This window comes from Plutella xylostella, chromosome 23 (genome assembly GCF_932276165.1).
Source record: "Plutella xylostella chromosome 23, ilPluXylo3.1, whole genome shotgun sequence".
NCBI lineage: Eukaryota > Metazoa > Arthropoda > Insecta > Lepidoptera > Plutellidae > Plutella > Plutella xylostella.
The window spans coordinates 5,650,600-5,675,475 of NC_064003.1; the positions used below are offsets into that span (position 1 = coordinate 5,650,600).

The window sequence follows — 24,876 nt, forward strand, 5'->3', positions numbered from 1 at the left end:
AAGTCCAGTCTGAATATTCTTAGCTCTCGAGTGTTAATTTTGATTTGGTTAGTAAAGACGTTGGCTTACCGAACTTTAGTCACAGTTTAGAAATCAGTTAGCTCGGGGAGTTGAGATTAAGCGCTCTCACAATGGGATTATAGAGTTTTCCCTTGAATAATATTATTGTTGTTAGCAAAATGTGGTGGTCCATTTCTACCTTTGTGGGTTTGTTGTTCCTGCAACAATGTACTTCTGACGTCAAGATAACAACGATAGAGGAAAAGTTCTATGAAATAGGTAAGATTACTGATGTTTTCTGTTTTACTTGAATTAGGACTCACTTCTCAATATCACAAAGGTAGATACAGTTTTCTAAGAAATATAAGGATATCGCTTCATAAGTAATGATGTTTTACAAATAACATGATAAATAAAACTATCTTCTTGTAAAATACAAGAAGGGTTTTGTACATCGATTTTCGCAAATGTATATATGTATATATGCTAGGCTTTTCATAAAGATATATACTTACATATTATTTATAAGTAGGTACTTTCTACTTACATTGTGGCTTTTGTATTCGCACAAAGAGTATAATATCACGTTTGATTGATATGCGCGCTTATCTTAAAGTATTCAGGTGCTGCTGGGTAGGTACCTGAAGCAGGATTAGTCAAAGTGGATTGCTGGAACCTGTTTTTCCTTGTTTTGATACGAAAAAAATATTTTATCTGTGAATAGTTGATTACTTATTGTTATGGATCCACTTCATAGTTCGTCTTAGGCCCACTTGCGTGGATCACAGGGTTAAAAATATAAACTCAGAGGTAACTAACTCAGGGTTAACTTTGTAAAATTTTAACCCGGACTTTTGATTGCGCTAATGGAAAATAACCCTGAGTTAGCTAACCTGACGTTTCTTTTTGCACTGAATCTATGTCCCATTCCAGGCTGAAAGGGACCAAGTTTCTATTGCCGTAAAAAAACATTGTCTTCTATCTCGTTTTCACCTCACGTCTTTGGATAAAACTATCCCTCTCTATTTCCATTTTCACAATCTGTCAGTAATTTGTATTTTGTTTACAAAGTGTCATATTTGTGATTTCCTTTTTTTTTTTTTTTTTTTTTTATTAAAACTTTATTTTATCATAATAAACACGAAAAATACACAAATATTCCGCCAAACTGTTAAAACAGTTTATCGGCAGACATGCTCTCATTATAAACTACTTACTTAATCTTAATCTATTTACTGGTAATATCTATTCACTACTAAAGTTACTTGCTAAAATAAATAAAAATATGGTTCATCGCAACAGTAGTACAAAGCGGCCAAGCCGCACCGATATCTGCGGGTAGACATAAAATCAGTTCACAAAAATAATTGTGTGTGCGTCGCGCTGGCAGTGCCATGTATAATTACTATTAGTTAGGTGTATAATTATTTTTGTAAGTTAGTATATTTTTTAATGTGTTTTTATTATTGTATTTCTTTATTATTATTTAGATGTATAGGTACGCTGTTTTAGGTGTATAATTGGTATTTATAAATTTTAATAAAATCTATAGATTTGAAAGTTCCGTATCGTTTAGAAAGAATTGTTTTAGTTTATTTTTTATCATATTTTTTGTTCCTTTAATATCTTTAATCTTATCTGGGATTGAGTTAAATAACTTTGGAATTAGCCAGTCTTTAGTCCGTCTACCATACAAATTAGTTACTTTTGGCACTACAAGTTTACGTTGGGTTTTTGAACGCGTATTATAGTTACTTTTTATTTTATTTTTATATTCGTCATTCCAAAATTCGTCGAGTGTTAATAAAAGAAAACATTTTTTGCGTGCTGTAAGAACTTTGCATTTTTGGAATAATAATTCATAGTTTTCTGCATACTGCTTTTTAGTCTTCTGACCCACAATTACCTTCAGAAATCTAATCTGTAAATCTTTTATTTTATTAGTCTGGGTTTTGAAAGTAAATCCGAAGCACTCTATCCCATACGATAAAACTGAATCCACTAAAGCGTGGTACAACATATATAAAATTGATCTGGGGGTACAATAGCTGAGGCTTTTAAATTTACTTAGCAATACTCGAAGTTTATCACTTACCTCGTTTATTTGATATTTCCAACAAAAACGGTTGTCTACTGTTAGGCCTAGATATTTATATTTAATTACGCTTTCGATGGTTAAACATTTACAGTTTTTGAAGTCGAGATGTAAACAGTCGTACGAGTGTCCCTTTAACTCAATTTGTTGGATATCTATTTTGCGATAGCTGGAAGAGATGTTCATTATTTTAGTTTTTTGATTATTTAAAATAATTCCGTTATCGTGTGCCCACATCATAATATTATTCAGGTCACTCTGCATATTGTTCTGAATAATGACGGGATCATGTCCAGCGTACATTAAACAGGTGTCGTCTGCAAACATGTACTTCTGGCATTTTTTAATTATAGATACCATGCTGTTCACGTGAACTATGTAACATACGGGACCAGACACAGAGCCCTGAGCAACGCCATATTTAACCATTTTTCTTGAGCTGTATTCGTCTGAAATTTTTACCGTTAGAGTACGGTTCTTTAGGTAATTAGCAAACCAACCCTGAAGTGACCCGCGTATCCCGCTTTCATCCAGAGCAGTTAATAGTGTGCTATGATCAAGTGTATCGAAAGCCTTTTTAAAATCAATGAAAAGTACAGCTACTTGTTTTTTACTATTTAATGAAGTGTTTATTTCATTTACAAATTTTGATAATAATTTTGTTGTGTTTTTACCTTTTTGAAATCCGTACTGATATTCCGTGATTATATTATTTATATTTAAATAAGATGATACTTGGTTTACGATGGCTTTCTCTACTATTTTGTTTAAGGTAGGCAAAACTGCTATAGGCCTGTAATCACCAGGATTGCTGTGATTACCACCCTTGAACAAAGGTCTTATTATAGAAACTTTAAGTTCATCCGGATACAGCTGCTTGTGTATACACAAATTAATAAAGTGGGCGATAATTGGACTGACTTCTTCTTTGATTAGTTTAATATCACACAATCGTATTTTGTCTATTCCTGGTGATTTGTTGACATTTAAATTATTTAGTATTTTAATTACTGAAGCTGTTGTAACTTTTTGGAATCTCATAGATTTGTTTTGATAAATTGTATAGCTGTTCCGGTCTAAAAACTGTTTATCACATTTATGTTTTATTGAATCTATCTCATTACTAAAAGTATTTGAAAACTTTTCACAAATTGTTTTAATTTCATCGTTTTTACCCATATGTCTAACTATTATTTCATCCACCGACTTTTTTTCTTTGCCCAACCACTTGTTAATGTAATCCCAGATTTTTTTAATATTAGTTCCAGCTTCCAAGATTAATGTTTTTTTGTGATTGTTTTTAGCTCTGTTTATTTCTTTATTTGCTTTATTTCGCCATTTATTATACTCCCTGCGATAAACTTGGTTAGTTGGATTATTTTTCCATTTTTTGAAGAGGTTATCTTGTAGATATACATTACGAAAATTATAAAAAATTGAAAAGAAACGGCGGTAGCTCAGTCGGGTAAGCGCTCGCTTCTCACACAAAAGATGCGCGTGTTTGGATCCTAGCGCAGACATACCAATGAGTTCTTTGGAATTTAAGTACCTACAATGTGTGGCAACTTACTACCACACATTCTACTTACCACAAAACGTTCAAGAACCTTATCATAAGCAGCTCTCTTCAATCTAACCGTACCAGCAAGCAATACTCAACCAATAACAACAGCAAGTATTGATTTTATTGAACACATCGCGGTTGCAAGTTGTGCTTTAGATAACAGCAAAGATAGCCCTGTAAAGAGCTGCTTCTGGAAACAAAGAGGGAGTTCCGAAAATAACTGTTCAGCAAGCTCAAGCAAGCAGCAGCAGCGACCACCACCGTCACCGCGGCAGCTCGGAGAGGAGAGCCTCCGACAGCGCAGAAAAGGAACGAGTCCCCGTGCATTCCCAACGCCACGAGTATTTAAGTTAGCACCTCGCGTATAAGTAGGCTTATTTTCTGTAAATAAATTATTATTATTCTGTCCACTCTGAGTATTATTTTCTACCTACTCTACACAATATCTCCAAAAATGTATACCATAGCTCTTACGGTGAAAAAAACATCGTGATCTAAATGTGTATCCTAAAGTGCATTGCACTCTTTCAAAAGCGGCGATACGGCTCGCGACCTATCACGTGAGTATAAAAATGTACAGCGAAAAGTGGGTGAGTCACCTCTGAGTAACTACATTACAGTCATAGTCGTGAGCATATATGTATGTAACTACACCATCGTGCTCTTAATTTCACAAGTACGACCATTTGCTACTTTGCAAGATAGGGGAAAAATATAAGAATGATGAGTTAATCATCATAATCAAACATTTCAAACGAATACAAGAATATTGATAAAAACCTTTTCTTTTGACGTAAGCCGGGTTAGCGTCTTAACCCTCCAATATTGGGGGGTTAAATATTTAAGAGTTTATCCCAAGGTTAGCGCTCATATTTCAGCGATGCAAGACAAATTAATAATCTAACCCTTCTTATGTCAAATATCTCCAAGTTAATTCGCTAACCCAGGTCTGCGCAAGTGGGGCTTAGCGAGTCAATGACAAATACTTTAACCTGAGGGCTATTCACTATGATGGAAGGCTAACCTCCATTCGGATTGTCAGTTATTGACTGCTCAGGGTGCGCCAACGTGAACTTATACATATAAAGCACAGTTGATACGTCACTAGAGGACTTTCGTGGACCCTCTTGAAAGTGAGTTTATTGCGAAAAGTTGACGAACATTATATTACTTAGTTCTTTACACCGGCAATAATTAATCTTCATAACATAAAATCGTCATTATTATCACTTTCTAGATACATTATGCCAAGAAGAAATGTTGAAGATGCGGCGGAGTTCCTGTACGTGACGCTATCGAGTGGAACCTTATACATTTATGAATCTACTATTTCCTTTTTTATCTATAAAAAATATTATAAGTATGTTTTTCTTCTAGTGGGAATATTCGAGCCATCAGCGCACGTCCAGAGGCGTGCGTTCAACGAGAGCATGAAGTTCACGAGCGTGGGCGAGATGCGGCTCGGCCCCCGCATCCTCGAGCCGCCCAAGACCGACAGCTACGCCGTGTGGAGGAAGTGTAAGATACTTCACATTATCAGCAATGATCAGCTAACTAGCATTCACTGCCAGACATGCCGCTACCAAGAAGAACTACAATACTCTATCCTCAACATTACTGATGATGCTTCGGCACTGCAGATGTAGTACTGGCAGCCTGTGTTAGGTAGGGATCAGGAGCGATCCTGAAAAGTTTGCTTGCTGTCCGTGGTTGCTACTAGATTAGGTATCAATTTTTCCATAAATTTAATGATAACCACAAAAAGTTACAGTTATGTAATCTAATTTAATACAATAATATACACACAGAGGATAGTTACTACTCATGTTTTTTTATTCATTCTGATACTGTACGACTTAACTTTCACATTTTCCAGTATGCACATCAAAAGGGTTAAACCCCATCGCAATATTCGGCCCTCAAAGCCCGATATCTGATGGAGCCGTTCGAGACCAGTGTGCCCGGGCCCAAATACCCCACATCCAGGCTACTTGGCAGCCTAATGACCCTGACATGTATACACAACCTGAACCTCAACCAGAAGAAGAAGGTGAAGAAGAAGAAGATGATGAAGATTCTCCACCTGATGAAGAAGATGAGATAGAAGAAGAACAGCAAGAGATAGAAGAAGTTCCAACTTTTAAAAAGATATCGATTAATTTCTATCCGGATGATGATGAGCTGGCTATGGCATTCGCTGATGTTATCAGATATTATCAGTGGAATTCATACGCTGTTCTGCATGAAGATGACTATGGTAAGGATTCTCGTGTACTTATTGTGGTGCAAACAAATTAAGAAATGGCGCCTTGTAATCTTCATTACATGATAAAACTCTCTACATCTTCATTTTAAACAGCTTTTTATATGATATAATTTATTTCAGGCCTACTTCGTGTGCAGAAGATTCTCGCTCGACATTCGGATAAATATTCAATCACAGTAAGACGACTAGACCCAAATGGTGATAACCAAAAGGTAAATTGTATTTTTATTTGTATCGTTAAATATGTATAAATAGAAGTTTCTCTACTTTCTACCTCAGTTTTTACTGTTTTACATTTCAGGTATTCAAAGAGCTGAAAACTTCTCGATCGAGTCGCGTTCTTCTGGATTGTCATATAGATCACGTAGATAAATATATGAAAGAAGCTGAAATTCTGGGCATGCTGGATCATTATCGGGTAGGTATATAGTAACATATCATATACCATAGTACACAAGCTTGTATTCTAGATAACATACAAACGTTTGCGATAAATATTGTCACATTATTTATAGGTATTTTAATATTTCAGCATTACATTCTCACTTCGTTGGATGGTTCTATTTTGTCAGACACGATGACACATTACCAATCGAACATAACTTGGCTCAGCATCACCAATTTTGAAAGTTTGAAGAACACCCAGCACACTTTATCTACTCGAGTTGGGAAGTGGAAAAATGATATACCAAACTATGCTTCAACGGCTGTTACTACTCTACAGGTGAGACCTTTACGTTAGTTTAATTAATTGCTATGTTATCCTAACATCATTATTTTCTTACATAAACCTGCTCGTGACATAAATATTACATAAAAGAATTGAGAACCTCCTCCTTTTTTCGAAGTTGGTTAAATACAACACAAACATTGAATACTAGACATATATTTTTTTAAGTAAGCCAGAAATGATTATATTATATTATTACCTATATATTTTAAACTTGCAGACGGAAGCCCTTCTGATGGATGATGTGGCTAACTTCGTACTTACCGCTTTGAAAGATCTTCCGGAAGAAGTGAGAGACAACGCTGGACATCCGTGTGAAAGGGAAGGACCCTGGGAACTTGGAGCCCCTCTACAAAATCAGCTTCTAAAGGTAACTAAGTATATAATTACAATTTGATTTGAAAAAAACAACATATCAGATTATTTAAATAAAATCTTTTTTCAGACGGAGATGCTTGGTGTAACAGGCCTTATAAAGTTCAATGAGTATGGCAAAAGAGTGAATTATACTTTGTACGTGAACGAGATACATGTGAATAAAAGGAATACCATAGCGAAGTGGGAATCAGCTACTGGCGAATTAGCTGAAAATCGCTCTTCAAGTGACGATGAAATTTCTCAGACTAGCAAACATTTTGTAGTAAGTTCTTATTGTATGCTCACGTACCTTACACATAATAAAGTAAGTAGGTACCTGTATAATTTTTAAGCAGTCATCTGTATTAATAATGCCTTTCGTAAATGTTTCAGATCATATCCAAAATTGGAAAACCGTACTTTTACAAAAAAGAGAACCAGAGTTTAGAAGATTCTGATGAAGAAGAATATGAAGGGTTTTCAGTTGACCTGGTTGAGGCAATTTTTGACGTCTTAAAAAATAAAATGAACTTGAATTACTCTTATTCATTTTCCAAAGCCAGTTACAAAGATTATGGGAAGATTAACCCGGAAACAAAGAAATGGGAAGGACTGATTGGTGATTTACTGGATAAAGTATGTTATCTACTATGATTAACCTCATATAACAAAATACGTGTATATCCCCTCATATAACAAATATGTTTTTAATTGGTTTTCAGAAAGCTGATCTAGCAGTGTGCGATCTTACAATAACGGAAGAGAGAAAATCTGTTGTAGATTTTTCAGTGCCTTTTATGACATTAGGAATTAGTATTCTCTATACGAAAGACCACAAGGTTGATCCTGGGACATTTTCTTTCCTATATCCTTATTCATTTGACGTGTGGATGCTTACTGCAACTGCATACTGTGCAGTGTCTATTTGTCTTTTTGTTTGTTCAAGGTATTTATTTATTTAGTTAATTCTTTATTCTACAAATATTACAAATAAAAGTACAAAGGGTGGACTTAGTGCTGAAAGCACTTTCTGCCAGTCAACCCGCAGGAGGTACAGGAAAAATTGGTAATAAGGTGTACAAAAAAAAAGAAGTATTTACCAACCATAGGAAATTTTAATATATTTTATAAAGAGAATACCTAATCAGATAATGACTGATGCTAATGATTTTGCAGAATATCACCTGCCGACTGGGAAAACCCTCAGCCATGTGACAAAGACCCCGAAGAGTTAGAAAATATCTGGAACTTTAAGAACTGCGCCTGGCTCACGATGGGTTCAATCATGACGCAGGGATGTGATATATTGCCGAAGTAAGTATTTCAGGATGAGTCAATTGATTTTAAATGTAGTTTACTTGCTGTTACTTCTGTTCATAATGCTACTTATTGGTGCCTCATTTCAATACCATTAGTTAATATTATTATCTACTTTTTAGACTTGTTTAGACTTTTAGTAACAAAGTTTCTTTGTCACTAAAAATTATCTGACAGCCCTAACAGATGGCATTGGTAAGACATGGAAATCCCATACACCGACTATCGTTGAACACTTTTGATACCGTTCTTTGTTACCTTTTTTTGCATTCTTTGTTTCCCACATTCAAACCATATTGACATTAAAATTTGTTTTGTGGGATGTATCTTAAGTGTGTTTTTGTATATTGTACCTTCTCCAGGGCGATAGGCTCCCGCTGGGTGTGCGGCATGTGGTGGTTCTTCGCCATGATAGTCTGCCAGACGTACATCGCGCAGCTGGCGGCGTCCATGACGGCGGCCTCGGAGCAGGAGCCCATCAACAGCGTGGAGGACCTCGCGCAGAACAACAAGATCCTGTACGGCGCGCTCAATGGAGGGTCTACGCTGAGCTTCTTTAAGGTTTGTTTGTGGAGGTTTGTCTGGATGAAACTGGTGATTAGGGAATCGGGTGGTTGAAGGCTTACTTAAAAACCCCTTTTAAAAATAATGGATATATATTATAATATATATGCACATAGTGACGACGTAAGGTGTTTATAATATTTACTGGCTATCTCATGTCCCACATTTTTTTCGGATTTCAGATAAAACTTAATAATTTTTCTGTATATTATTTTAAAGTTGGTAAGCATATAATATCGCGGCGAATTCATTATTATTAATTTTAATCTCATTTTCTTTACCCTTGGATTCGCTTTTTACAGAACTCCAAAGACAAGATGTACCAGCGTATGTACGAGAACATGATGTCGAACCCGGCGGTACTGGTCAGAGACAACGAGGAGGGGGAGCGCCGCGTGCTCAGCGGCAAGAACAAATACGCCTTCTTCATGGAATCCTGCACCATAGAGTACAAGCTCAAGAGGAACTGTGAACTGAAGAAAGTTGGCGGAGAACTGGACTCGAAGGACTATGGGATTGCTATGCCTGCTAGTAAGTTTTATACAGTCTCGTGCAATGAAAAAGGTCCACCAGTCATTGACGATCTATATGTCACTGGAACTTTTTCATTACTCGTAAGTGTATTTAGGTATCTACTGCTTTTCCAAACACAATTTTAAACCTTTTGCCGAAAAAGAGACTTGTTATTATGTTGAATTAGCTAACCTCTACTTTTTACTTTTTTAGATTTTGAAAGGTGACTCCCTAGTTTTCGTTTTCATGTAGGTAATGATCGCTTCTGCATTCTTTTTAGATTCACCATTTAGATCGCAAATAAACGGTGCTATACTTCGGTTGAAAGAATTGACAAGACTCGACGAGATCAAGAATCATTGGTGGAACGACGTGAATGGCGCCAAGAACTGTTCTGTAAGTTATTTATAGTACCTTATTCCTACCAACCTGGTTCTAAAGAATTAGATACGTCCAGGAATTCTGAATTAGGATACTCGTAATTGAAAAAACAACGACTCACCAACGCTACTGATAGCTTACCCATGCTAAGAATCTAACCCTAGCTCTCCTGACGCTTGCAGGTTGACAAGGACACTGAGGATGTAGAAGGAGACTTGGAGCTGAAGAACTTGAGCGGTGCGTTCATAGTGCTGGTGGCCGGCCTGTTCTGCAGCCTCGTCATCACGGCCGCCGAGTTCATGAACGAAGTCCGCAACATCGTGGTCAGGGAACAGGTAAATAGATTTTTCTATATTAAAAAACTAGCATTTCCCGCTAGCTTCGCTTCGCATTGAATAATTTTCTCGTGATGAAATGTTTTTTCCCGCGAATTCCAGTTTCCGTGGGAATTTCGGGAATTCTTTTCTTAGTGCTCACTTACAGTACCTAAGGAACCTACGTGCCAAGTTTGATGATTGTAGCTTGAGCCGTTTGGGATGTGCGTTGATGCCCAATCAGTCACTTTCTTCTTTTATAATAATATAATAGATAGTTCAGTAGTAAATTGGTAAGTAAAAATTTGCTGTATACACACTTTTCAGTTGGGCTATGTAAGTCCCGAATGTAATTTACCATCCATGAATTCATAGTGCAAAATTAGTTAAAGGAATTCATATTAAAATGTTTTGGTTTATCCAACAATACCCGTCTATAAATATTTCAAACTGATAACATCAGAATAACATACTGACATAATTATAGCGGCACGAGTAAATTATGTTTGAATAACAAAATAGTGTGTTTAAAAAATTACGTAACCTATGTAGGTAAGTACATTGATTGAAGCTAGGTGGGAACTGGGAAGACACCTATATAGAAAAAGTACTTAACAAATAATTACGAAACCTCATCCATCACAAATCGCGATTATTAACACTTAGCTAGATGATTCAGGTAGGTTAATACCGTTATAAGATAACCGGTAGCAAAAGCATCGGCAGTTATAATTAATAGCAAACTAGATAATATTGTAAAGAGAAAAGATTCCTTTGTATGTAAGTAGATACTTACCTTTTTTTTGCAGAATTTTGTGTGCATGGTTGGACAAATTAACTCAAAAATTACAGAACTGAACCTAACTAAACTTTTTTTCTGCAGAATTATATTCATTTGTTTTTGAGTTTATTCCTTACCTAAATACCTACACATTTATAAACTCATAGAAAACCCTGAACATCACAGATTCAACGACCGCTGACACTAAAACCCTCCCTTAACCTCCCCAGGTGACCCACAAAGAAGCCTTCATCCAGGAGCTGAAGACCTCCCTGAACTTCTTCCAGCTCCAGAAGCCCGTCCTTCGCAACCCGAGTCGGGCCCCCTCAGTGGCCGCGTCTGCTGCCAGCGACCGCGACGCCCGGGTCAACGCCAGGCTGACGTCTGCAGCCAACTTCCTGGATCTGGAGAAAGTCACCCAGTAGTGGGCTGATGGGGTTTTAATATTGTCGGGTTATGTAATTGAACTAAAAATATTAACTAGTTAAATGGGTTATTGTGCACATGTTTTGTTAAGTTTAGTAGTGCCGATGCCAATGCTCTAACTGTGTTTTATGTTTACTTTTATAACTAAGTAAATAAGTACTCCGATATTAGGATATTTGTTTTTGTTATTAGGTAGATACTTGGTATCCATCTACGTGTTTCATGGTGATGTTATTTTAAATCTGTCTGGCTAGACTCTATTAGTTAAGTTCGGCTTCGCAAGCCACATACGAGCACATGCCAGGAACTGACAAGGTGTCGCCGTCGACGGACACGTCGTGGAGGACATCATCATCATTAGATAATCATGAAAGGGATTGGTGAGTATGAAAATAATAAAGTTAATTTAAAAACAATAATGTTTTATTTTTCTTCAGGCACGATGTCCGATATAACGATAGGAGACTCTTTATATATTGATTTTTCGTATGTCAATTTATGGCACGATGGAAGTAGTTATTGTAATAAATAACACATAGTGCGATAAATTAATACGTGGTTCGAGTATTGATGAACTTACAGCCTTCAAACCCTGGACGTTAAGCCTTCTGCGCTTAGTGTCCAGACTTTGAATCCACATCTTGAGACCAGGACAAAGATGTATATTAGTCAGGGATCAGGGATAAGTCAGAAATGTAGGCATAATGTAATTTTAGTTGTGTGTTTGTCCTGTGAATAACATCGACTAGAAACCAACACTAAACTTTTACCAAACGCTAAACGTATTTAAAATTGTATTTAAATCAAATTTTAAATACATTTTGTACTAACTGACAGACGTTTGACACTTTGACAGGCTAAGGCTACTATAGCTAATACGTATAGCGTTTGGTGAAATTCCACATTAGATGAATAATATTGTATCCACCTACTGAAGAAAAATGTGCTACGCTTAGCACTAAATTAAGGTAGAACGTACTTAACATTAAAATAGCGCTGTAGTTAAACTTTAGTGTCGGTGAGTTTGAGCAATTAGTGACCCCTGTAACTAACCAACGAGCTGTTTGTCTAGAAGGATTTAATTACTAGTGTAGTATAATTAGTCTTTTGGCTCGTAAACTGAGATTTATTCGCTACGATTTTCATCAAGGTCTCCCAATAAATCTTTCTTGCAGTTTTATAAAACTACTAGCTGTTCCGCCGCTTCGCTCAGCACTTATTTGAATATAAAACGAAAACAAAAGTTTTACGAAAGCGTGCAGTGCAGTTTTGCTAATGTAGGAAAAGAAAAAAAATAAGGCTGCCTCCGTATCTTCAGGATTTTGTAACTGGCATCCCCTATTCCGACATAGTTAATCTACGACGTACACTGTTCGAGAATAAGACCTTTGATGCAATATTGCATATTTATACATACTTACACATAATTTATTTGCGTGTAATTAATTTAACAGTTTTTTATTGTGTGACGGATGCGTTTACATATACCGTTAGAGTAAACAAATCGTGTGTAATGTTTTTGTTGATTGTTTCAACCAATTTCAATTGATATGGCAATCACCGCCAATTCAGTGTCGCTCAAAAATACTAAGTGCGATCGTCACACAATGATCCGTGCGAGTATACGGGTCACCCATTCATCCCGACCGGTGACACCAACCGTGAATGGCAGACAAAACAGTTGGAATAAAATAACAACTCTCGCCCCTACTGCGTTGCACAACCGATAACCTGTGACCCTCCGGGTTTTCATCTCGTTCACACGCGAGGCTGCGGAGCGGAAGGGAGATAGCTGGTCGAGACTGAGGAGGAAGTCGAGGGACCGGAGCGAGACGGTGACGTGACGCATCCGGCACGAGCACGTGGTCTCCCGAGTCGCGTGCGAGCGTCCGATCGCGGCTCCTATCGGATGTGCTCTGCCAATTAGACTCAATCGATGAATGCCGCTGAATTTTCGCCTTAGCACGGCCAAGATAATGGAGTAAACGGATTATGCGCGTACGCAACAGTGAGCTGAGTGAAAGAATGGCGGCGGGAGGCAGTCGCGAGTGGACCGTGGAGCGCGATGGCCGTGTCTTGGGTCACTGTGCTGGCGCTAGCCGCTACTGCGCTGGGTGCTTCCATTGCACGTAAGTCTAATTTTACAAACTTGAATTATTATCAGCAAAACAAATCCGGCTCCGGGGCCAATGTCAAGTTCAACGGCCATGTTGTGCTAAATCTAGTTGTCCTGCTTTACTTTTCGCCGCTGTTTGTTATGTAAGGATAATTAAAGTGGACGGTGATGCTGCAACAGGGCGGCTAAGTTAAACGGCGGGCTCCGGCGGTATCCTAATTAGAGCCTGTCTGAAATACGGGTGAAGGTCGACAATAACTCTGCTGTAATTCCCTACTACAGTGCGGCCCTTCTCGCGAAGATATATTATTACTTATCACAAGTTTATTTTATAAACTTTGTAGGTACAGAAATAGCTAGAAGAGGTTTTGAATAGGTACCTGCTAGGTCTGGTGGTCTAGATATTAGAAAAATATTCGTACATAAAAACATGACAATAATAATTTAATATAAGTAGATTTAATCTCGATGAATCGTCTCGTCATTGCTGGATAATTATATTTTTAAAGAGGAACATATAATAATTTTTCACGATTATTGAAAACATTTTGCAGACATTTCAGTTGGTATATCGCATTAACTACCCTACCTCCAGGCCGTTCACTGACAAAAAATCACCATGACTGTATCTCATTTATTCATGCATTGATAGGTCAACAATACCTGCAATTCATTACATTATTCATTATTAATAAGTATAATACCTAACTTAGTAGATTATGTAGATGTGGCTGATTAGAAATTTTGTATCAAAATAAACTCTTAATTATGTATATGATTTATTATAATTCTAACCCTCAACTGATATGGACCAAGGGGAGTGTAATATTGTTTGTAAACTTAACATTTACGTCAAACAAAATAGAGCATTCACGACGTATTTAACAATTATCTGTTGATTGTCAAAATATTACTTGAGTCCATTTCACAGAGATTCATTCGTATTGTAAAAAATGTGTAGAAATTATTGAAATAATCATAGATTTACATCGACGTCGACCAAGTTTTCAGTAAATTATATAGAGCGTAGTCCTCCATCGCAAGAACAAGAGTATGATAAAGATTAAATCTTATAAGAACATAAAAAGGTTAGGTAGACTAAATACACTCACGGGCAATGAAAAGGTTCCACTGAGAAAAGCAGCATATTACCTACGCCTAAACGAAAAAGGCTAGCTTAATCATGCCTTTTGCAACATTGAAGTACATTTAAAAGAACATCAGGATATTACCAAATAAAAACGATAATATTTTGTTAAAATTTTAATAAAAAAGTTTGAAGATATTGGGTTTGTTTGGCATAGGCATTTCGTGAGTGGAACTTTTTCATTGCCCGTGAGTGTAGATACGATGTGGTTCAAGTGCGTTAGAACATTCTTTATCTGTACCTATGTGGACAGGATGACGCAAGCCTTGCGGAGAAATTGTCGAGCTCAATACAGATTAATTTCCGATTTCAAGTAACAACCGGTGATTTACCGATAACAACCTAACAACCGATAAATAGATAGATTTACTTAACAAAGTTTCGATTAATTAAAATGTCTTGGATCTTTGTAACACAGTGTTTTGTTTATATAACCGATCCATCAACGCATGATAATGCGGGAACCATACGAAATGCCCCACGTGCGAATAGGTATGCGCAAACGCACGGATTGCGTGATTCAAATTATACGGTACACCTAATTACAAGACTCTAACAAATAACTCGCAGAGGTTGTAAATAATAGATAAATAGATAGGAAGAGGTGATGATGTCATGTTATTTTTTTAAGGAAGTGTTACTAAACATACCTATTATTTATATGTAAACATACCTAGTATTCCGAAGCAGGTCAATAATTATGTATAAATCATAGGTATTCAATATCGGTTAGCCATAATCTGGAGGTACCACCGACACAATAATCATCCTCAACGGTTAGAAAACGTTATCAAAAGCCCTTTACAAATCAGCCCAAGCAATAGTTTATCATCTTACAGCAATGGAATTAAAATAGACCATTGTAGGTCACAGTCCTTCAGGCGTTATAAAATGGAACATTGCAAAAAAAAGGTTGAAGATGAAGACCCTTCCTTGGCCTAAGGCTGTTGCCAAAAAAGGTTGGCGACCCTTGGCCTGAGGCAAAAAGGCTACAGGACGGTTTTTAATTATGATACTCGTATAAATCTTGCGATTCAAGAATAATGCTTTCTCTATATTGATACAGTATTATTTCTGAGTCGAATGCGGAAACTGGCTGGCAGGCCGCCGTTGCATAATATTCTGTTACCGAGTGCAGTCTGGCCTGTTAAATAATATCAGCATATAATAAGACTATTAAAGCTAATGTTTTATTGGCGTGCTTAGATGATTGATTCATAGAGAAGCATTTGCGAAATGTATATGAAATTGACTAGGAACAAAGTCAGCTATTACTCATAAGTACGAGTAGCTTTTGTACCTCGTTAAAATCACACATATTTAAAACTTAATTGTCTATCTATATATTTCTTTTATGTATTGAATATTAAATAAAAATTTTCATATTGCGTATTTGAAAAACTATTTTTTTATCCTAGGCCTAACCTGCATGTAGAACTAATAGTCATCAACATCACCGTCATCTTCATAGTCAGCATAATCATCATCATCATCAGCCAACATTCGCCACAGTGCTGGCAACGGGCCTCCTCCAAGCATATTCACAGTTCGATAAACTCTGCGTTTTGATTGGCCTCAATATACCTACCCGGCATAAATTTTATCAGTGAATTTCACAAATCCTTAACTCTCAAATAACAAATCAGTTAAGTACAATAAGGACAACAACAAAAAACGCAAATTTTGCGCGATTTCAGAATTGTCCCCATATTATTATAAAAGTCCAGGTAAGTACCTAAGTAGGTATTTATCTTAATATCCAATCAAAACGCAGACATTGCTAGATAAACTATCTAGCAATAAACATGCAGTCCGGGCGCTATATTTTAACCGCAAAACGAGTAAGTATCCCTTAGTTATAAATCATTATCCATATTTATCATAATCATTCCCGGTATTTCCAGTGAGAACGCTAGCAGTCCCGGGCAGAGCGCCGCCGACTGAATTTCAGCTGAAATCGAGCCGAATCATCCGCACTCTTAAACGTGTATGTACGTAACACCACCCCAGTGAGTGGCCACAGGGCTTGAACCCGGTAACCATACAAACTAGTACCTGGAGGGTTAGTCTAGTTACACAAAAAACTTAATGAAGTTCCCATGCAATCGGTACGCTAACGAGATAAAATGAGGAAACTTCTTTTCCGAAAGCTATGGAGATCACTTAGAGGGCTAACTCTTGCCTGAGGAAATACCAGTGTTGGACTTTTAATAGTACTACAGGTCTCAGTAGTGTGCTGTTTTCATATAGCTAGATTGACCCTCCTATACCTGAAGCAAAAATACTGAAAAATACTTATATCTAAACGAAAATAAACACTGCGATTAACTATTTTATTTTTGGTAAGCTACTGAATATGGCTTCAAGCAGTGGTTTCAAGCCCTGTACAAATCGGTAAAAGGTATTTTTTGTGTGGAGGTATCGTATAAGCTCAAGTTATGCTTAGGTAGGTACTAAGTGGTGATTTTCAATTAATCAACTTATTCTACGGTGGTGAGTTTGTAAATATTATAACGCTGGGTACTAATAATCGTAGTTAGTAATTCTAAAATATATTTTATATACATACACACTTACTAATACAATAATGCAATTGGTAGTTAAGATAATATTTTTATTCCGCTTAATGATTATAAATTTTCCATTGTTCATGTCCATAAACATCTCATTGAATCACTTTTGCGAATACTATACAAGATCTTCAGGTGCTCTATCTACCCGCTACTTGGATTAGGTCTTAGCTTGTCTGTATAATACCTAATTATTATTATTAGATATTTCTATTTCTATATTTGGGTTATCTAACTAGCTGTCTAGGAAGTATTTTATTTTTCCCTTTTGGTAATATCTAAGAATAGCTGGTAAGTACTTTGGTAAAATGTTATCTATTGCAGCATGCATGACAATTCTCTTTAAGATTGTAGTAGCCGTGTAGATAACCAACTTGAATAGGCAATGGATTTAAATAAACTTATAATTCACACACCTACCCTGATTCTTGTATCACTATATTAAGGGAGTAAATCAAATGTTGTATTTAGTAATTAAGAATTGTGTTATTTAAGGTTTACTGCTGTGATTTTCCCATAAATAAATAAATAAATAAATATATCCATTGCCCATTGAAGAAGTAGCAACATCGGTTGTCAACTTCCAACCACCAACCAACCTTCAGCGGACTAGACTTTAACCATGGTGAAAGGATTAGCCAGTCAGTTAAGACCAGTCCGTAATATCGTTCCATATCTTCCAGCTGACAAAGATACCCTGGAGAGATCGTCATGTGGCAGGGTGTGGGTCACCGTCCACTCGCCAGAGCTGCGGCTGAGCACCACAAGGAGGCTACAGGATGCCATCGAACTGAACTGGGACTTCAACGGATGCTCTAATGTGCCGACACAGGTATTTAATAGTAGACCCTCTTTGTTTACCCAGCTCTTCTTTTTGTAAGCCCTTAGTCAAAATCAAGAGACGTAGTAATTTTTCAGGCAATATTTGAAGGACCTCGTTTACAGAAAGAACGCTTTTTAGCGCCGATCTGTCATTTTTGTAGTAACTATTTCCGGACTAACGCTAATTAAATAAACACTTTCAACAAATTTAGTAAGAAGCATTCTTTCTGTCCAGGTTGAACATGGGTTGAACGATAAAAACATTACTTAGTTTATATTATTTCTAGAAAACTTGTTCCTTCTTCCGACAAGTTTAAATGTCTGTCAAAGTGAATAAGTACCCAATAATTATACATATTTTAACAGGAATACACCTAATATGATATGGGAAACGAAGAATGCATTACGTACGGAAATATACAGACAAGCAAACCGTTACGGGCCTGACTTTGTATTCGCCACTTATCCAAGCAGTCACGCACGACTCAGACTAAAAAGTTACGGAATTATTATAATTGCAAGTGAATCATCATTCGTACACTGTGACCGCGATACATGCACTTACGGTCATAGAAATTTTATTATGACATAATTTATGAATGCCGAATGCCGTAAGCCAAAATATTTAAGGCACTTTTTTATGATCAGCCATAAAAGCACCTAATCACCAGCGGTGTTGTCACATTGTGGAGGAAAATCTGTGTCATTTAACTCACATAAGAAGGAGTATTTTATTTATTGTTGTCACTATAATCTCACCACACTGGACATAGCAGTAGGTACCTGTATAATGGTTATATATAAAACTAGCTGTTCCCGCGAGCTTCGCTTCGCCTTAAAAAGATTTCCCGTGGGAATTCCGGGATAAAAAGTAGCCTATGTTCTTTCTCAGGGTCTAGACCATATGTATACCAAATTTCATTCAAATCCGTTCAGTAGATTTGGCGTGAAAGAGTAACAGACAGACAGACAGACAGACAGACAGACAGACAGACAGACACAGTTACTTTCGCATTTATAATATTAGTTAGGATTAGGATAAAGTTCAAAAACACTTCATGATGACACTTTAAAATTATATGTTACTTGCTGCTCCAACCAAAAAATAATCATAAAACCACGCTCGCCACCCACAGATCGGCCTATTCGACTCCCGTCCAGAGGACTTCAGCCAAGCGTTGCGGACCTACCCCCTGGACTCAGTCAGCGGCTTCCTCATCACCAACGTGTCTCTCGGAGACGCCGCCCTGCCCGCCGGCTGGGAGAGCGGAGGGGGGTACAAGGGGGGACACTGTCTGTGGCCCCGGGTCGCAGCTGGGGGGGACAGGGTCGACACTTACAACTGCCTGAAGATTCAGCCTACGTGGATGGAGGATAATATGTGAGTTCTGAGCGACGATTATGGTATTTTGGGAGGGAAATAGGACCAAGTTTTTTGAGATGAAATAGTCGGTGGTAGTTGGACTTAAACTCAGTTTTTTTTGGCAATCCTTGATAGTATGTACCGAGAGTGTTTTTGAATGATTATCATGATATCGTAGTAGATTCAGTAAGTATGTTCTGGTGAACCTACCTACTCCTCTATTATATTATGTTTAGTCAGTTTTATTTGATCCCGTTTTGTCTAGTTCACTTTAAAGTTTACCATCTGGAATATACAATCATAGTGTGATCCGCCTATATAGTTTAGTAGGTACAAGATTGTGACTCGTCGATTATTATCACTATTTGCTATTTTTATCACTACAACTAGGTACATCCGATTTTGACTCAGTACATTTCCAATTCAATGTTATGTTCATTTTATTAATCAACTTGTTTATTAAATTATAATTACTTACCGATATCTATATTTAAAAATATCTAATCATTTTCTATCTTTTGTTTTCATCATTAATACTTTATCTTCCACCTAGGTAATTACGATTTTATTTAAAAAAACCGGCCAAGTGCGAGTCGGGCTCGCGCACAAAGGGTTCCGTAGCTTAAATCAACCTATCTCAAAAACTATAAGAGATACTTTGATCAAACCAAAAATCGTTGAAAGAGTTAATTAGCATGCATCACCTCTATTTTTTTAGGGTTCCGTAGCCAAAATGGCAAAAACGGAACCCTTATAGTTTCGTCATGTCCGTCTGTCCGTCTGTCCGTCTGTCCGTCTGTCACAGCCGATTTACTCGGAAACTATAAGTACTACAGTGATGAAATTTGATGGGAATATGTGTTGTATGAACCGCTACAAAAATATGACACTAAATAGTAAAAAAAAGAATTGGGGGTGGGGCCCCCCATACATGTAACTGAGGGATGAATTTTTTTTTTTCGATGTACATACCCGTGTGGGGTATCAATGGAAAGGTCTTTTAAAATGATATAAAGTTTTCTAAAAAACATTTTTCTTAAAGTGAACGGTTTTTGAGATATCAGCTCTCAAAGTCGTAAAAAGTATGTCCCCCCCCCCTCTATTTTTATAACTACGGGGTATAAAATTCTAAAAAAAATAGAGGTGATGCATGCTAATTAACTCTTTCAACGATTTTTGGTTTGATCAAAGTATCTCTTATAGTTTTTGAGATAGGTTGATTTAACTGTAAACGGAACCCTTTGTGCGCGAGCCCGACTCGCACTTGGCCGGTTTTTTTTTTAGAATTTTATACCCCGTAGTTATAAAAATAGAGGGGGGGGGGACATACTTTTTACGACTTTGAGAGCTGATATCTCAAAAACCGTTCACTTTAAGAAAAATGTTTTTTAGAAAACTTTATATCATTTTAAAAGACCTTTCCATTGATACCCCACACGGGTATGTACATCGAAAAAAAAAATTTCATCCCTCAGTTACATGTATGGGGGGCCCCACCCCCAATTCTTTTTTTTACTATTTAGTGTCATATTTTTGTAGCGGTTCATACAACACATATTCCCATCAAATTTCATCACTGTAGTACTTATAGTTTCCGAGTAAATCGGCTGTGACAGACGGACAGACGGACAGACGGACAGACGGACATGACGAAACTATAAGGGTTCCGTTTTTGCCATTTTGGCTACGGAACCCTAAAAAACTGCTTTGTTTATACTCGTACGCAGGTACATGCCTACGTAATCGTACCTACATCATAGTTACCTATGTCCTAGATCGTCTCATTACATTCATTTATAAATAAGTATCATATACGTCACTCAAAGAGTAGTCTCTTTACATGCACCCCTGTAATTCCACCTTACAAACCGCGCGCACCCTGGCCAATCAATAGTCAATCAGCATATTTCAACTAATCTGGCTTCCTAAGCTTTAACCACTGTGGCAATCGCCGGTCCAACTCTAATGTGCATCACTGTCAGAAGAATAACACGTACCTAATTCAATAACTCACCCAAAACCCCGAAACCAACACCAAGTTCACCACAAGTCCACAACCATATACTTAATCGTGACAACGAATATTCTCAACATTCACTTACACTTACAGGAACAAAATAGCAGAGCTTCGTATCGGCGAGCTAGCTCTGCCGGGCACCCATAATGCGGGGTCGTGGAAGTTCAACACGGCGTTCAACACCGCCAGTCGAGACAACATCGTGCTGTGTCAGGACCGCAGCGTGTGGGCCCAGCTGGTCTACGGGATCCGGTATCTGGACTTCAGGATCGCGTATTACGGGGCCGGCCATGAGGATGAGAGGTGAGCGGATAAATATGGCGGCTTTGTTGGACAGGTTATGGTAAGGGAATAAAGATGGCGGCGTTGATGGATCACTGGTATCGGCTGATGATTGATTTTACCAGCTGGATCTCTCCAGGTTCTCTGTCAAGCTGGCGTCTGAAACTTAGTAGTCTGTACAAATAAAAACCGTAAAGCTGTATCCTTCAGCCGATATAATATATACGGAGATGATGATGACATAGCAAAAATGTCCCTTCATGTTTTTGGGCGGGGTTAGAGGTCTAAATATCTATGTGACCTATTTATTAAGTTACTTAATAATCATTTGGCCTTATAGCCCATTTACTACATGGGTATTATACATAACATACGTACCTTGTATTGTGTAAAAACTGCAATGTATCTGATGTTCCCTCAGCCGTGTCCACTTAGATGATAGTGTTTGTACCATGATGAGCGCACTATGTTATCATGTCGGTTTAGTGTCATAACTTGATTGAAGGGTAGCCATGTAATAACGTACTGAAGACTTATGCTAGCGGTTGCTGGCAGCTCTTCTAGGCAACCTAGGAATACTCGTAAAGGCATCGACACTTTGATAAACAATCATGTGAAAAACTGCCGAAGGGCATTGCATTGATAAAATTTCAAAAGGTAGTATTTTTAATCAAATTAGTATTGGAAAAACTTATCTACATCACACAATGGAGATTTCATTAATTAGTGGATTGATACGAACCTAATCTCCTTATATTGAAAGTTGCATGCACTTATCAGAAAATAGCATCTTCATTACGTGATATTGATGGAAGAATAAGAATTCTTGGCAGATTTCTACCTGCTGAATAATAAATGCATAATGTAAAGCTAGTCTTTAATTACTCAACGATCGATGTCGTACGTTAGGTTTGGTAAATCTGTCATTGATTCGTATGATTAACTTCAATCAGTACCTAAAGTATTCGTTAGCGATCAGAATTACCTACTTATGATGATGTTCATACTTTTGGTGATTTTTGTATGAAATCGACTGTGAAGTATGTTCTAATTGCTAATGAACTCTACAATGTAACATTACAGATATTGGCTGAACCACAACATGGTGCGAGTCCGTCCACTAGTGCCGCTGCTGAGGGAAATCAGGGTTTTCCTCGATGCCACCAAGGAGGTAAGATCAATCATTTAAAATAATATCTACTTAGAACATTTCCCAATAACGTCCAAGATATAGATTTTAACTTTCTATGAAAGTCACATGAATGTATCAAATTCACGAAAGAGCTTGCCTTAGTCGAGCTACATAATTATCACAAATGTTCCTTCAGGTGTAGGTGTAGCCGGCGCACCGTGGCTCATCTAATTTACGATTCCTTTCAACACGATGACAAACCCTAGTCTAGCACTTGTGTTCACCACTTACACGATAAGAAGAATTGCCTCATATTACATAAACTTACATACTTACTTATAAAATTCCAGGTAGTATTCCTAGACGCCCATCACTTCCCCATCGGATTCTACGAGCCCGACGGCTCTCCCATCCGCAAAGTTCACGCCGGTCTCCTGGAGATAGTCCAGAGGGAGTTGGGCCCCCACCTGGCGGATGCCAGCGAGTTCCACACCGGGTTCGGCACCCGCGGGCCGAAGCTCCAAACGCTGGTCGAAGCGAACAAGAGACTGTTGTTCAGTTATGTGGACAATGCTATTGTTGGTGGTAAGTTTTGTTTGAGTTGCAAGTAAGCTGGTCTTGTAGGTTGGTGGGTTCATAGTGGTTTGCGAAACTGTTGTGGTTTCGAATTTTGAAGGAATATTGATTTCCGTGCGGGGTGCAGGAATACTTCGTGAGGAAAATGCATCATGAACACACCAACTAGTAGTAGACCAGCGTGGTAGGAAATGCGCCCTGCCAACAAATCTAGTAGTATTGAGTGAAGTCGTAAATGTAGGTATTATTCAGTTTATTATCATTGAGTCGCAAAAAGTCGTGGGCAACAAACCTGATTACAAAATGAGAATAGGTACTTAGTAGCTTATTATTTTTAATTTTATCTTATCTTATTGCAACTTACTTATATTATCTGCCATTGATGCTATGAAATCAATGGCTGTTATAATCAGTACTAAACAATATTGTTCAGTAGCTAATTCATCATCATTATCTCATGTCTTAAAGCTTTACGACGAAGTTATTTACGAGCAGCTAATATTAGATCACCAACATTCTTAAAGTTGTCCTTATCACTTAACATACGAAGATTGTTAATACACTAACGTGCAATGAATTAATTCCACCTGCCATTGAAGTTCCATATTATCCAGCGCATTTTCATTGCTGGGGTTGTGAGTAAATAATAATTCAAGAAATGTTAAATCTTCCAGAAAACAACTGGCTGTGGCCCATCCTGCCGCACCTGTGGGCCAATACCAACAACCCCGACACCCTGCTCGCCTACTTAGACCGGGCCATATCCTCGTCCCCGCAGCCACACGCGCGCTCGCCCCTCCACTCCGCCATGGCACAGACCACCTTCAATGTCTGGGACATCTTCAAGGGATCCCTGAGAGTCAGCGCTGATGCAGTCAACCGGAATGTCACAGAGAGACTGGGCACGAAGTGGCGGAATCAAGCGAATATAGTGTCGACGGACTTCTTTTTGGGGAATGATGTGATAGATGTGTCGATAGCGTTGAGTGTGGAGAGGGGGGGACGGTTATGACGTGTGGGGCAAGTGAGGAGTGGGGGGTTAGTGTTAAGGAGGTCCTGGCGCCGCCCGCCCGGGCCAAAGAGGTCCCCGTGGCTGCCTCACAGGCGGCATCGCTCCAGACTGCCCCGGCTATACTTACACAACTGATTGTCTAGTTGAGTTGCTTGTACAAGGTGCAAGTTCTGAACTTTCTGAAGATTGAGAGATGGCTGCATTGATTTGCAGCGTGTGTAGCCACTTGATGGCTCATTACGCCCCTTTATCCGCCCGTGAAGGAATGTGTAAATAATTTTATAGTGAGATATTGTACCAAGGACATTAATGTATTATTAAATTGTAAGCGACAGTTTGTCAGTTCATGGAACGTTGTTGTACATAAATTAAATTAAAACTTGTGCCAAATATATGTAGGTTGTATTATTTAACATTCATCAAACAATTTTACAGCATAATTCAGCATCAAGAAAAGATAGAAAATGAAGTCATTTTCAGAAAAGTATCAGACCTCCAGAGAGATGTGCTGGAAACTAGTCCAGAAACAAA

The 24,876-nt window shown here is 37.8% G+C and overlaps 2 protein-coding genes across 3 annotated transcripts; both read left to right on the forward strand.

Annotated features, from left to right (window-relative positions):
• The first annotated feature begins 11 nt into the window (after positions 1–11).
• On the forward strand, positions 12–11,686 carry LOC105395754 (glutamate receptor ionotropic, kainate 2). Its single transcript, XM_048629559.1, has 16 exons — positions 12–279; positions 5,037–5,177; positions 5,536–5,916; positions 6,046–6,137; positions 6,227–6,343; positions 6,458–6,649; positions 6,876–7,025; positions 7,101–7,295; positions 7,406–7,648; positions 7,735–7,958; positions 8,189–8,326; positions 8,692–8,890; positions 9,196–9,424; positions 9,687–9,802; positions 9,970–10,122; positions 11,113–11,686. The coding sequence occupies exons 1-16, from the start codon at positions 180–182 to the stop codon at positions 11,305–11,307; spliced, it is 2,865 nt and encodes a 954-aa protein (XP_048485516.1). The 5' UTR covers positions 12–179; the 3' UTR covers positions 11,308–11,686.
• Positions 11,687–13,279: 1,593 nt separating this feature from the next.
• On the forward strand, positions 13,280–24,737 carry LOC105392545. 2 transcript variants are annotated; one of them, XM_038113484.2, is made up of 8 exons: positions 13,335–13,437; positions 16,476–16,562; positions 17,825–17,973; positions 19,100–19,344; positions 21,437–21,646; positions 22,709–22,796; positions 23,108–23,342; positions 24,008–24,737. In XM_038113484.2, the coding sequence occupies exons 1-8, from the start codon at positions 13,374–13,376 to the stop codon at positions 24,343–24,345; spliced, it is 1,416 nt and encodes a 471-aa protein (XP_037969412.2). In that variant the 5' UTR covers positions 13,335–13,373; the 3' UTR covers positions 24,346–24,737. The 2 variants fall into 2 exon arrangements, with proteins under 2 accessions (XP_037969413.2, XP_037969412.2); XM_038113485.2 differs by lacking the exon at positions 16,476–16,562 and having other exon boundaries at positions 13,280–13,437.
• Positions 24,738–24,876: the final 139 nt, after the last annotated feature.

Bases quoted from the DNA above. Each gene is read 5' to 3' on its own strand.
- LOC105395754 (XM_048629559.1), top strand. From the start codon at position 180: ATGTGGTGGTCCATTTCTACCTTTGTGGGTTTGTTGTTCCTGCAACAA. The intron at 6,138-6,226 runs GTAAATTGTATT...TTTACATTTCAG, and splicing joins CAAATGGTGATAACCAAAAG to GTATTCAAAGAGCTGAAAAC. The intron at 7,649-7,734 runs GTATGTTATCTA...ATTGGTTTTCAG, and splicing joins TTGGTGATTTACTGGATAAA to AAAGCTGATCTAGCAGTGTG.
- LOC105392545 (XM_038113484.2), top strand. From the start codon at position 13,374: ATGGCCGTGTCTTGGGTCACTGTGCTGGCGCTAGCCGCTACTGCGCTG. The intron at 17,974-19,099 runs GTATTTAATAGT...CGCCACCCACAG, and splicing joins GCTCTAATGTGCCGACACAG to ATCGGCCTATTCGACTCCCG. The intron at 23,343-24,007 runs GTAAGTTTTGTT...TAAATCTTCCAG, and splicing joins GGACAATGCTATTGTTGGTG to AAAACAACTGGCTGTGGCCC.